We start from the raw sequence: 12,942 nt of genomic DNA, 5'->3' as shown, positions 1-12,942 counted from the left end.
TAAAATCACTAAATGTGAATGGATTGACACATCCAGTTGGCATGGCTACGGTGTTCCACTGTTGGAATCGGCTTTGCTTGGGGTGGGGGCTAGGCCTGGGGTGTTGGTGGACCACCATTGCAGACAGTGTTTGTGATGGAGTGTTTGTGGACATGTTGAGACTTTTCTCTCGGGATTGGTTGTCTGCTTGTTGGCAGGTGTTGCTTCGCTGCTTGGGTGCATCTGTCAATGTTCGGATGCAGGGTGTGCTGGCATGGTGCTGGTGGCTTTAGTTGGGGAGCAGAGGCTCTCTGGGGATTCCATGCAGCCTGGGGTTTTCGGGTGTGGGGGTTTGCTGGTGTTTGTTCTCATTGCCACGAATTCTGTTGTGGGGTGTGCTTGCTTCGAAAAAAAAATAAAAAACAAATTTTGAAGAGAGCCAGAGTATGCTGATGAGGTCTTGTTATATACTGCCAGTAGAAATGGTCTAGTAGTGCCATGACCCTAGTCTAAATGAGGCAAAATATGCAAAAATATACACAGGCATTTAAAAAAAAAATAGGGAGGAAAGATTATTATAAACTTTATCAGCCTTGTTTGATTGCATTCACTTCATCTTGGCAGCTTTCGTTTGTATTGTTGTTCTTGTTTGCTCTGCTGCTTTACACTTGTTTGAGTGTTTGTCTGGAAGTGCACATGTATGTATGCGGTCTCAGTGGCCTGGGTTGCACTCTGTGTTTGTGTTCATTGGGTCACAGGTCTGGCTTACTTCCACAGCTTATGCACAGCTGGGAAATCTGATGTGAATACATTTTTTTTTTTTATTATTAAATATTCCACAAAATAATGAAGAAAAGGTTTTGAATTTAGTGTAGATTTTGAAGTGATTTAAAGTGCAATCAAAAATACTTGGACAATACTGCAGACAAAACCTTCTATGGCTTCAGTGAAGAATTTGATTCCACTATTTTAACAAAACAGAATGAGAATAAGCTTATGTGGCAAGTTGTCAGACATGCAGCTCTTTATGTTAACAAAGCAAAATGTTATGAAGTCAATTGTCAAACGTACAGCATTTTATGCTGATAGTACAAACAGAAAGTTACAGTAGGGGATTGGGAATTCATATTTTGGGGATGTATGCATTCAAACATAAGTTGAGGATGTGGCCTTTCATTGGTGGGTGCTCCCTGCGCATGCGTGCTACAGCAGTGACTGGGGTGAGTGGCCATCTGCACTGAGGCGATCGTTGGGTGGTTAAGGCATTTAGCAGGGAGAGGGGTTTGATGGTGGAGTTTCTTCTTTTCCTTCTTGGAAGCTGTCCTGTTGTTGGCAGTGCTGTGCTGACCGGTTTGTTTCGTGGGTTTGGGGTGCACCCTGGTACCAGTAGGGCAGGCACGTATGTGCCATCCATTTAAGGCTTCGCCCAATGATGATAAAAAAAAAAAAAAAAAAAAAGTTATGGGACGCTGCTTCATAAGTAAAGTAAGTGAGCAAAGGTATGTACGTTGCTTACTGGGCAGGATGCGCAGATACACTGTCCTGATTAACATTACAAGGAGGTTTATAAGTAAAGTAAGCAAGCAAAGGTATGGATGCTGCTTACCTGGCAGGATGTGCAGGTACGCTGTCCTGATTAACATTACAAGGATGTTTGTGCTGTGTTTAGATTGATACTATGTCCAGTTGTAAATAAAATTGGTAATCAAAGTTATGGAAGTTTAATAATAGCCATCAAATGTCATTCGGTGTGATGTGTTTATTGAAGGGGACGGGGACAAATGAGGTTTGGTAACAAATCAAGTTGTCCTGGGACATCTTCAGAAGGGGTTAGGCTGATGTATTAATGGGAGTTAAGTGGGTGGGGAGGTGAAAGGGTTAAATGGAGGGAGGGATGATTGGGAGGAAATGAGATAAGGGTGGGGAGGGGCTTAAGGGGTTTAGACAAGTGTAGCTGGGTAAGTAATCACATTTTGCCGTGAACTTGCTACCCTCCCTCCCTTCCTTTTTTTGTTGGTGGTTTGGTGGGGATTTTGGTTATCTTAGTTGGGGTAGGCAGAGAAAAGGGACAAGCTTGCCCTCTTCTGTTCCCCCTCTGGTGTGTGGAGGTTTATTCCAAGGATTTGTGGAAAGGAAATGAGCAGCTGGAGGAAGTTTGCTGAATAGGTAAGCAAACAGAGGTAAGGATGCTGCTTATTTGGTTGGTAATTTGGTAATTTGATGAATGGTTTATGAAGTGAGATGGGACGCTACTTCATTAGTAAAGTAAGTGAGCAAAGGTATGTACGCTGCTTACTGGGCAGGATGTGCAGATACGCTGTCCTGATTAACATTACAAGGATGTTTATGCTGTGTTTAGAACTATACTATGTCCAGTTGTAAATAAAATTGGTAATCAATGTTATGGAAGTTTAATAATAGTCATCAAATGTCATTCAGTGTGATGTGTTTATTGAAGGGGACCGGGACAATCAGTATTGACCAATTTCATCCTCAGCTCATGTGAAATATAAGACATTATACAAACATAGAAAAAATGTAAATATACAATTCTAGTGAACAAGCATATTGCAATGTAAAGTCAGACTGAGTATTATATATAATATATACATTCATTTTTAAAGTGGGGCAATCTTCAGTAAATCTTGAGTGAGGAGAAAAGACTTGGAAAGGAAACAGAGATTGTGTGTTAGGTAATATGAAAATAATGCCCCTCCTTCCTATTCTTGATTTACCAAACAATCTCAAAACAAATTATGAGATAGTGAGATCATGTTTAAGAAAAATATATAAAATAATTAATAACTATAAATTTTGTATAAAAGATAATTATTGGGATTATGTTCTCTAAATGAATGACTCAACTTTAACTACAATAGATATAGAAATGATTTAGTAACCTAAAAGTGTATATAATCTTTACGTTGAAGAGATATCTATTGGAATTTCTGCACATAACATGTTTTACTCCAACTAGAATTGAAACTATGTACAAAAGGTGTAAATCCTTAATCAAAGTACATTGCCAGCATATGTTTGTGATTGCAAAGTATTACAACCTTTATGAGGAAAAAAATCACTGTTTCCTGTGTCCTCATCCTATAATTATACGCTTCCTCCAAAGTTTCAGATGCATTTTAGCATACTGTTCCACATACCTCCATTATCTGATTGATTAATAACCAAATTATGACATGATCCCAAACTTTTTAAAGACACCCATCCATTTTTAGTAATATTATAATGCACCAGATGTTGGGTCTTGCAATTTTCTTTAAATATTTGTAACCACCGCCACTTGCAGTCTACTGTTTTATAAAAATAATAAATCACTGCATTATTAAATTGCATGGTAAATTTTCTTTTAAAAGTAAAGGTAGCAACAGGGATGGTCATTTAATTTTTTCTTGTATATGGAATATGCTAAAACATGCTAAGTGCATCACAGTATAAGAAATTATTGCATACTTCCCCAAACTGGCCCATTTCGTAGACCTCCCTTTGCTGCCTATGAGCACCATTGTGCACTTCCATGCAACAAGCTTGTACACTGCTTGTAAATGTAGCAGTCTGTGGAGAGTATCTGCAAAATTTGTGCTTCCTAGCACACTGCCCTGGTAAAAGATTTGGAGACTTGCCAGTAGGGGACTCATGTGTGTGTGTGTGTGTGTGTGTGTGTGTGTGTGTGTGTGTGTGTGTGTGTGTGTGTGTGTGTGCACGCACAAGCACGTGCATTTGTGTGTGTACATGTCTCTTTCTTTTAGGGTTTGCCATGCCTGCATTTCATCTTCTAACTACTCATACTACACAGCAGCACAGATGATTGGCACTTCAGTGAGTCGATGTTTCAGCTTCTCACTTGAACATTTCATATTCATTCAAATTCCCACATAATGAGATGAGGCCCTTTTTGGGACACAACTCAATCCCACAATGCAGGACAAGTTGCAGTGTTGTGCCATTTTGTATGAATAACTGCTATGACACCAAAAATTTTATTTCCATGCACTTTTATTTAGGGAGTGGTTTCACAGTCTAATAACAGATCAGTGTAAAATACAGGGAATGGACCCTGCCTGTAATCCAGGCAATTAGGGTTTAATCAAAAGCTTTAGCACTTTTGGAGCTGATGAGTGGAAGGAGAACAATTAAGGGTCTCTGCCCACTTTTCTCTTTTGAGGTGAGGGCTGAGAGATGTCTGACAGGGAGGACTATAATTGCTATGTTGTTGGTGGTACTGGAGACTGTCAGAGTAAATACCAGGTCAGGATGGGGCAGGATCAAAGCAGAGGTTATGTGCTACTCAAAGGGGGTTGTGGCCTTATAGTGTCCCATTACATGTCAACACACTACAGAGCATTCTCCTCTCAGGTTTGAAGCCCCAAGTGAGACCAAAACTGGCATGGGATATTAGGTCCTAAAATCTACCTAGTCCATAGAATGATGGTCTTTCCATGTTCCCTCTAATCCTTGGCATACATACATTTATCATCTCTTTAAAACAACTCTGAAGTGTGATAGCTCTTAAGTTTCCTTGTGTAGTATGAAAATGTGTATGTGTATATGTGTGTGTTTGTCTAAATGAAGATATTGAATGTGTTAAGCTAATTTTCTTTCTTAGACAGGCAGATCTGATCATTTTCTATAGATGTGTAGAGAATGGATACTATTTATGGAGAATTTTAAGTCTCCAAGGGCTTCATTCACAGATGAGAGTAGATGGGATCCTGAGATGGACAATGGATAACTGCTGCAGCAGGAATAATGCATATTGCACTAAACACTAGTGGTGAATCAGAAAATGTGTCTTAGAACAGATGTCTCAGTTTAGTGGTCAGTCTACATCCCTATCCTCACCTGTGTTAATGGACCATGGGTTTTGGATGAAACAATTGAGTTTGCATGTATGGGAAAAAAATGGGATTCAATTTTCATGATAAAGTGAGGAGCTTGGCATTTGGAAAAGATCTCAGAGTAAAGCTTCAGCTCTTCCAGACTGACAAAAGCTAGTTGAAGTGACTTAGGTAGCTGGTAGGTTTGCCCATTGTCTGCCACCAGATGGGGGGTACCAGTCACACTCGAATGGGAGGGGCCTTGGAATAGATTCAGAACATGCTGGAGATATAGGTCACAATTGGCTTGGATATACCTTGATTTCCCTGAATGATGAGCTGTTGCTGGGGAGACAGGACTCTGATTTCTGCTGCTCATCTAACAGCCACCATGACCCTCAGCACAGCAACAGCTTAGAAACTGGATAGATGTAATGGATGGAAGGATGGATGGATGGATGGATGGACTGATGAATACCTTCTGGAGAAGAAATTAAATGTGTTTTGTTAAACTGTTTGAAAGGAAGAGTTAGGTTTGATGTTGAAAGAAAGTTCTAAAAACCTCTGAAATTATTAATTTTGCAAATACAGATTTCCATTTGCATTTTACTAGTTTGACCATCCTTCTTATATTACAATAAAACCATGTTGTATGGATACATTGGTAATATGACAGTTGATTTTTTTTTTGTTCAAGAACCAACTCTTTTCCATTTTGAAAGAATGTTTTTCCTTGTGTGACGACACACTCACAGAAAAAAATGAGGGCTATTAGCACTTTTGTTGCTGTGAAGCTACTTAATAAAATTCAGCCCGTACCAAAACTAAATGAAGCAATGAGGATGAATTTAAATGTGTGAATGGCGCCTCATAACTAAGAACCTGTTCTGCTCCCTATTGAAATGTCAGCTCTCAAAAGGATGAGTGTCAAAAAGTAGGAAAAAAAAAGACTGAAAACCCAGAGAAGAGGGAATCTTGAAAATCTTTCTTCATAAAACTTTTTTGTTGGGGGGATGGGGAGTGGGGCTTGCTATCAGCCACTTGTCCAAACCACCTCAGCTTACTTCCTAAGATCTGGAGAACATAGGTGACCACATTGCTTGTCAGTGTGCACCTATAGTTTATGTATGGATTACATTATAGAGAAAACATGTTTTTATTTTTTCTCTGCTAACAAGGAAACGATACCAGATAGTCATCAGTTTTTAATTGTCATCCTGTAAGATCAGTCATTCATTATTAATATAATCTCATTGACAGCATTTATGGAAGTTTTGTTAACCAGTGTATTTACGTTTTTTGATGACATATTATTTTTCTGATCTCTGTCAGAAGAGCTGCGATTAAGAAAATTTTGAGTGCACTGTATGATCTCCACAAATGTAATGACCATGTGAGTTATCAAAGCAAGGAAATTCTCATCACACTTCCACTGGCAACTTCAGTATTGCTTTTGACTTCAGTGGGGAAATTTACCAGAAGACTAGAATACACTAAACATATCAAGAATACATTGCTATGTTCTTATTCATGCATTTCTAACATATTATTACAGAATGAATATGTATATGTGAGATGCCAGCGGCATATATTTTTCAGTATTGTAAAATAATGTCAAAAATGTGGGGATACATTTAAAATTTACATGATCATAACGTATGTTTATATAATAATTTTATGCTTGTATTTTGCAGCATTACTGAAAAATAGTATTACAGTTGTTGGTAATTTTAGAAATGACCAAATAACATAAACAGGTCAAAAGGTAACAAAGACAAATATCACTGAACCTTGATCATGAATTCCCTTGGGTGGCAAAATTCAACACCCCCAAGTGCACATACACATATAGGTAACAAAGACAAATATCACTGAACCCTGATCATGAATTCCCTTGGGTGGCAAAATTCAACACCCCCAAGTGCACATACACATAGCCCCCATTATAAGTATTATAACCACATCAAAGGCTATACTTCAGCAAGATAAAAAGCCCACCTTTAAGTTTTCAGCTGATTTGATATTTTATCCACTTTAGTCATTTTGTCAGAGAATACCCTACTAAGATATATATATGCTTATTTGCTAATATGGAATCATTAATGTTTTGATGGGGAAACTATTTTGAGCCCTATCGCTGCCTACATTTTTTGATTTATAAAACATATCTGTAATTATCATAATTTATTTCTATATGGTTCAGTTCATATAAAATACAAACTGTAAACTTCAAAACATTCATCAGTATTAGAACATTTGGGTGTCATAGTGGGGGTAGCTGTATTTTACATAAAATCCATCCACAATCCCTTTTCCAATTTTGTACATAAGGTCAGGGTATCACTCCAACAGTGACAATCATCTAGAGCCAAGGTTCACACCATCAAGTGGCTAGTCATGTCACAGAGCTACATTTTACATGGAATATAAATAGAAAAACTGTTTGTGAACAGTACTTAAACACTGCCAGCTGAAATTCACACAGAGGGTTTTATCCTCCTGTATCCTCAATACAATGGAAAAAAAATGATACAATAGCCCTCTGTGTTAGGAATTCATCTGACTAGACAGCAGTAAATTAGTTACCTGATTATGTATGGGCCTAGGTTACCTGTATGCATAGAGGGGCACCAGATATTTAGTAATAATGCTTGGATCAACATATGAATTGTAGTGAGAAATAAATTACCCTGCGCAAGAAGAGCGAGAGAGTGAGAGAGGGAGTGAGAGAGAGAGAGAGATAGAGAGAATTACAGTTAAACACAGGATTGGGACAGTCAAATGTTAGCACCCAAAATTAGAGGGATAAGGAAACTGCACGTTGGATGTCACTGTTGTTCTGAAGAGGTTAATGAGTGAGGCAAAACACATCCAGAAACAAATCAGATCGAACTTAATAGGTTTGGATAATTTGAATGGCATTCCTATAAAATGGGGAAGAATCAGAAGTTCTTTTGCACAAAAGTGATAAAAATATAAAACAATAAAAATATATCTTGCTTAAAAATATATTGGAGTGAGAGTTGACATACCTTGTGTTTCGCCCCATCCTGTCACGTAACAGTATGCACCAGTTTGTAAAATATAGTCAGGTGGTGGTAAGCAAGCAGTTGAGACCTTGTCATTGATTATTGCTGGGCTAAATCAAAAGAAAAAAAAAAAAACAATAAATTAATTGACACTTCTGAACAAATAAGCTCAATATGTGCATCAAATCCAACTTATGGAACACTGAATGAACATATTAAAACCAACACTGAATGAACATATTAAAACTAACACTGAACTGCACATATTAAAAACCAACACTAAATGAACATATTAAAACCAACACTGAAATGCACATATTAAAACCAACACTGAATGAACATATTAATGCCAACACTGAAATGCACATATTAAAACCAACACTAAATGCACATATTAAAACCAACACTGAACTGCACATGTTAAAACCGACACTGAAATGCACATTTAAAAACCAGCACTGAAATGCACATATTAAAACCGACACTGAATAAACATATTAAAACCAACACTGAAATGCACATACTGAAGCCAACACCACATGAACATATTAAAACCAACACTGAAATGCACATATTAAAACCAACACTGAATAAACATATTAAAATGAATACTGAATGAACATATTCAGGCAGATGAAGAAATTAAAAAGAATTGGGCTCATAAAACAAGTAATGTGACTGGTCATAAATTCTCTTTTTTTTTATTTATGCTTGTGTTAAATGTTCATAAAACATAATAGGATTTTAGTTAATAAACCTTGGTTATTCCTCCTAAAATATTATTTCTATAGTATTTATCAGCTGTTTCTGTCTTTTATTTAGAGTTTTGTTTCTTGGAGACGTATGTATACCAACCCATGAATTGTGCCTACACATTTTCCTTTTGGTATACATATCATTAATACCATTAAGCAAGGCTCTATATCTGCTACAAGGCCCTGATATGAACATGCTACTTGCTTTATTGAGCAATGCTTGGTTTAATTAGCAGGGGAATATTTGGCATATAAGTTAGATTCTATATATCTTCTACTGTCACTTATTTGAGCTAAAATGAACAAAAATAAAGGTGTGTCTGCAGTTAAAAGGACCATGCAGCACACAGACTAGCAATGTTCAAAAACCTAGGCCTCTTTCTGATTCATGTATCTTTTAATCAGCTTTTCCCAGGTTATCTCCTTATTCACTGGGTCTACTAGACCCACGCTAGCCTCTCCCATCCCACATCTGGAACTGATAAGATCAAGAAAACTATTTCAGCATCACACTGCTGCTGGGAGTTTTTGTGTATTTCCTGCTCTAACTTTCCCACCTTCATGCACACCCATGATCCCATGATGTCATGGAACACTGTTCCACCACTGTGGTGACTCCAGCAGTTCCAATTCCTCCCTTAGAATATGCACCCCTGCATGTCCCCAACCCCTGCTGTATATATCCCATGAGTTGCACATGAGCGTTGCCTTCCATCCCCAAGATATGAGCACCCATCCTTCCATGCAGCACCTCAGATGCCAATCAAATCATGTCACCTTAGGCCATTGCCAGAACTTTCCCCCTCTACACCTCAGTGCTGGCTTTCTGACTCATATACATCTATTGTAATTAAAATAGGCAGACAGGAAGAATGCACATTTTAGCAATTGGCTGTAATCTTCAGTTTAGAGACAAATTTGAAGATGAGTGCAATCATAAATTTTATTTTTCATGACAGAAAGTCCTGTTTATGATGAAAAAGTTACAGGATACTTTCTAGCCTGATAAGTGATACATCCAGCTTTCTAAAAGTTCACTGGCACTATTTTTACTATTAAATGGGAGAATATCAAACTGCAAAGGATTGCACAGTGTAAGTTGGTGACTGTGCACACTCGTGATGCAGCCGGGTTTGGAGTTTTGCCCATTTCCAGCTGTAGTACAATCTTGGAGTTAGTATTTATACTTAGCAAGTGGTGTGGGGGCACAAGGAGGCTTCCCCCCTTGCAAAAAGTAATAAATTCTATGTTCTGTTATTCACATTTGAAGCAGTGTGATGCTCTGTTATTTCAAGATTCTGGGGTTGCTATTGTGAGCATTAATGTTCTAAACATTCGGCTTTCTAACAGAGACCCATATATAAATGTATCCACCAAAGATTCCAGTAGACTGTACAGTATTTATTTATTTATTCATTGACATACGTTTACCACCAAAGTCTGATTGAATTATTTTACCATTTTCAGCTGAGGCTTGGGGAGAAAAGTTCCACAAATAAAAGAACAGAAAATATATACATACAGTACATAGGAGGAAACTGATATCATATTTCAGTATAGTGTAAATACATAGATTATTACAAATATCAATACATATATGATATGTAGAATGATACAAATATACAATCAATAAAAACAAGACAAATACAATATCAGGTAGCTTTAAAATGTGTTGGCATGTTGTAAGTGCAAGGTCCTTGTCGCAGTCCTACTTTGGACAGAATAGAAGAGTCTGGGTTCTGTTCAAGCAGCTTTATTTTATACAAACACATCACAACAGAAGTTAACTGACTGTAACTTAAGTGATTTATATACAAACTAATTGCAGGATTCACACATGCTTACTCTCTGGCTGCACTCTCAAAATGCAGTAGGAATGGCACCTGCTTGGCATTTATACATGCATGCTACATCTTTGACATGCTTCTTAAAGACATGACACACAGCATGTGCACTCGGATCTACAGCTCTGATTGCAAAATACAATCTGGTCCTTGTAGTAAACCTGTTTTATAGGATAGGCTTTACATCAGATTCATTCACTTACACTGAGAGCAACTCTTTCAGAATTAGGGCAGACTTAAACTGACAACTCTTTTTGAATCTGGCCCAAGAGTTTATTACCCAATGATAAAGCAAATGTCAGAGTGCATCATTCAAACAATGGATAAAAAGTGTGGGGATAGTGAAAAAAGTATTTGTTAGAGGTAATAATAGGAACAAATATCAGAGACAGGAGAAATGAGTAAAAACAAGATTAAGAGTAGGGGAAATAAGGGCAAAAGTAACATAAATAAAAACAATTAAAAGGGAGCTAGGATGCATATACATATTAGAGGAGTAAGAGTATTAATTATTAGTCAGGATAGCAGCAAGTGCAAAACCAAGAGTCAGGGAGGAATTATTTTAGTTACAGCTTAAATAAATGAAATTATATTTCCCTGATTGATGCAGGGATCATATTCCAGACTTTTGCCACAGTGTGAGTACAGGCTTATAGATGTAAATAGCGTGTGCATGCGCACACACACACACACACACACACACACACACACACACACACACACATCTATATATAAATATATGGGTCTACCTTCCTTTATCAAATTTACATGTAGTCGAATGCCAGAATCCTGAGATGACTTCTTTGAAATACAAAATATTAAAAACTTCGGATCAGTAAAATTTTACATAGGGTCTAATTATAAATTTAATGATTTGGAAATGGCAATATTAAATAGAGGCCTGAAATTTATCCCCACAGCATTGCCAAGGTTACATGAAGTCAAAGGGGACATTTTCAGGCTGGTTTGTAAGCTACAAAGTGTGATTTTTTTGAGATTGACACAGAAAATAATGTTATAGAAGTGTCAAGTAGTGACGACCCAGAATCAAATGATAATAGTTTTTTTATCATGTGATTCGGAAATAGAAATGAATGCATATTGCAATTTTGATACAACAGGCATTGCATTTAAAAGCAATTTTATCCCTCCTTTCAGAAATGAAAATGTGCAGCAATTTTATTGTATGTTAAATCATGTTGTGGAAATAGAGTATCATCTGTTTTTTAAGTATGAAATTAAATACAATGTGAGTAAGGATGAATGATGTAGGCTTAAAAATCTAAGTAGTAAAGATGAGTTAGTATTCAAATTGGCAGATAAAAGGGGACAACTAGTAGTAATGCATTTTATGCAATATTTAAAGATGTGCAATCAACATTTGAGAACAAGAATGTGTACACAAAGGTGAAAGTAAGAGAATATGAAAGAGCCTTAAAAGAATATGAATTGTTACATAAAGGTGTTAGACTGAAGTATTTTACTTATAATGATATACAACATAAGTTTAGTAGCAAGAATTGTTCGATGATCAAGTTTTTTTGTGTGCCTAAAATTCATAAAGATTTAAGGGACCCCCCCAGGCCGACCCATAGTTTCTGCATGCTGGTATTTTACCCACAATTTGGCAAGTTTTTTTTACATCAGTGTCTGCTTAAAGAAGTAGTTAAGTTCCCATCTTATATAAAGGACTCCTTTGATTCTTTTGTGTAAAGTGAAGGGAATACAATGGGAAAATATATGCATTTTGTGGTAATAGATGTTGTTAGCCTCTATACTAACACTTGGCATTTATATGGAATGGAGGCAATGGAATTTTTTTAGGGGATACCCCTAAAACTCAATACATAAAAAAAACTCGCTTTATTTTGTTTAAATAATAATGTATTTGAATTTGATGGGTCCTTATATAAACAAATGCAAGGTACAGCCATGTGGGCAGCATTTGCCCTTATGTATGCCAATCTTTTTATGTTTTTTTTTTGAGAGTATTTATACATATAGAAATTACTTTTATAGGAAGTTTGCAATAAAGTACTTCAGGTTTATTGATGACCTCATTTTAATATGTAAGGGGGATATGAAAAGGTAAAAGTGTTTGTAGAAAGTTTACATAAAAATAGGTTTGGAATACAATTTGATGGATTACAGAAAGGGAAAAAAGTTAATTTTTAGATTTAACAATTGTAAGTGAGATGAATGGTTAAGTGAAAACAAAAAAATATAGAATATTTGAACAACAAGACCCCATATTACATGGTACCAGTTGCCATCCCCCCATATAATAGCTTCTATACTATATGGGGAATTTCTTACAGTTAGCAGGCTATGTAGTGATGCATAAGAATGTGAAATAGAAATGAGAAAAGCAATTGCCATGTTTTTGAACAAGTAGTTACAGAAGGCAGGATAGTGAGAATGAAGAGGACATTTTGTATTTTATTTCAAAATATACATTGTTTGCAGAAAGGTTGGAAAATTTAGTAAAGTACACCTTTCTGAA

General features: G+C 36.6%; 1 protein-coding gene across 1 annotated transcript in view; it reads right to left on the bottom strand.

The window, feature by feature from the left end:
- PLG (plasminogen) overlaps nt 1–12,942 on the bottom strand; it is a 791,307-nt gene that overhangs the window by 41,543 nt on the left and 736,822 nt on the right. The window contains exon 17 of the mRNA XM_044067896.1: nt 7,844–7,950. Within this exon, the coding sequence (XP_043923831.1) occupies nt 7,844–7,950 (107 nt within the window). The remainder of the gene's footprint in view (nt 1–7,843; nt 7,951–12,942) is intronic.

This window comes from Protopterus annectens, chromosome 1.part0 (assembly GCF_019279795.1).
Source record: "Protopterus annectens isolate FY-2018-M chromosome 1.part0, PAN1.0, whole genome shotgun sequence".
NCBI classification, from domain to species: domain Eukaryota; kingdom Metazoa; phylum Chordata; order Ceratodontiformes; family Protopteridae; genus Protopterus; species Protopterus annectens.
The sequence above is the reverse complement of the archived record's forward strand: the minus strand, read 5'-3'. Positions and strand labels throughout refer to the sequence as shown.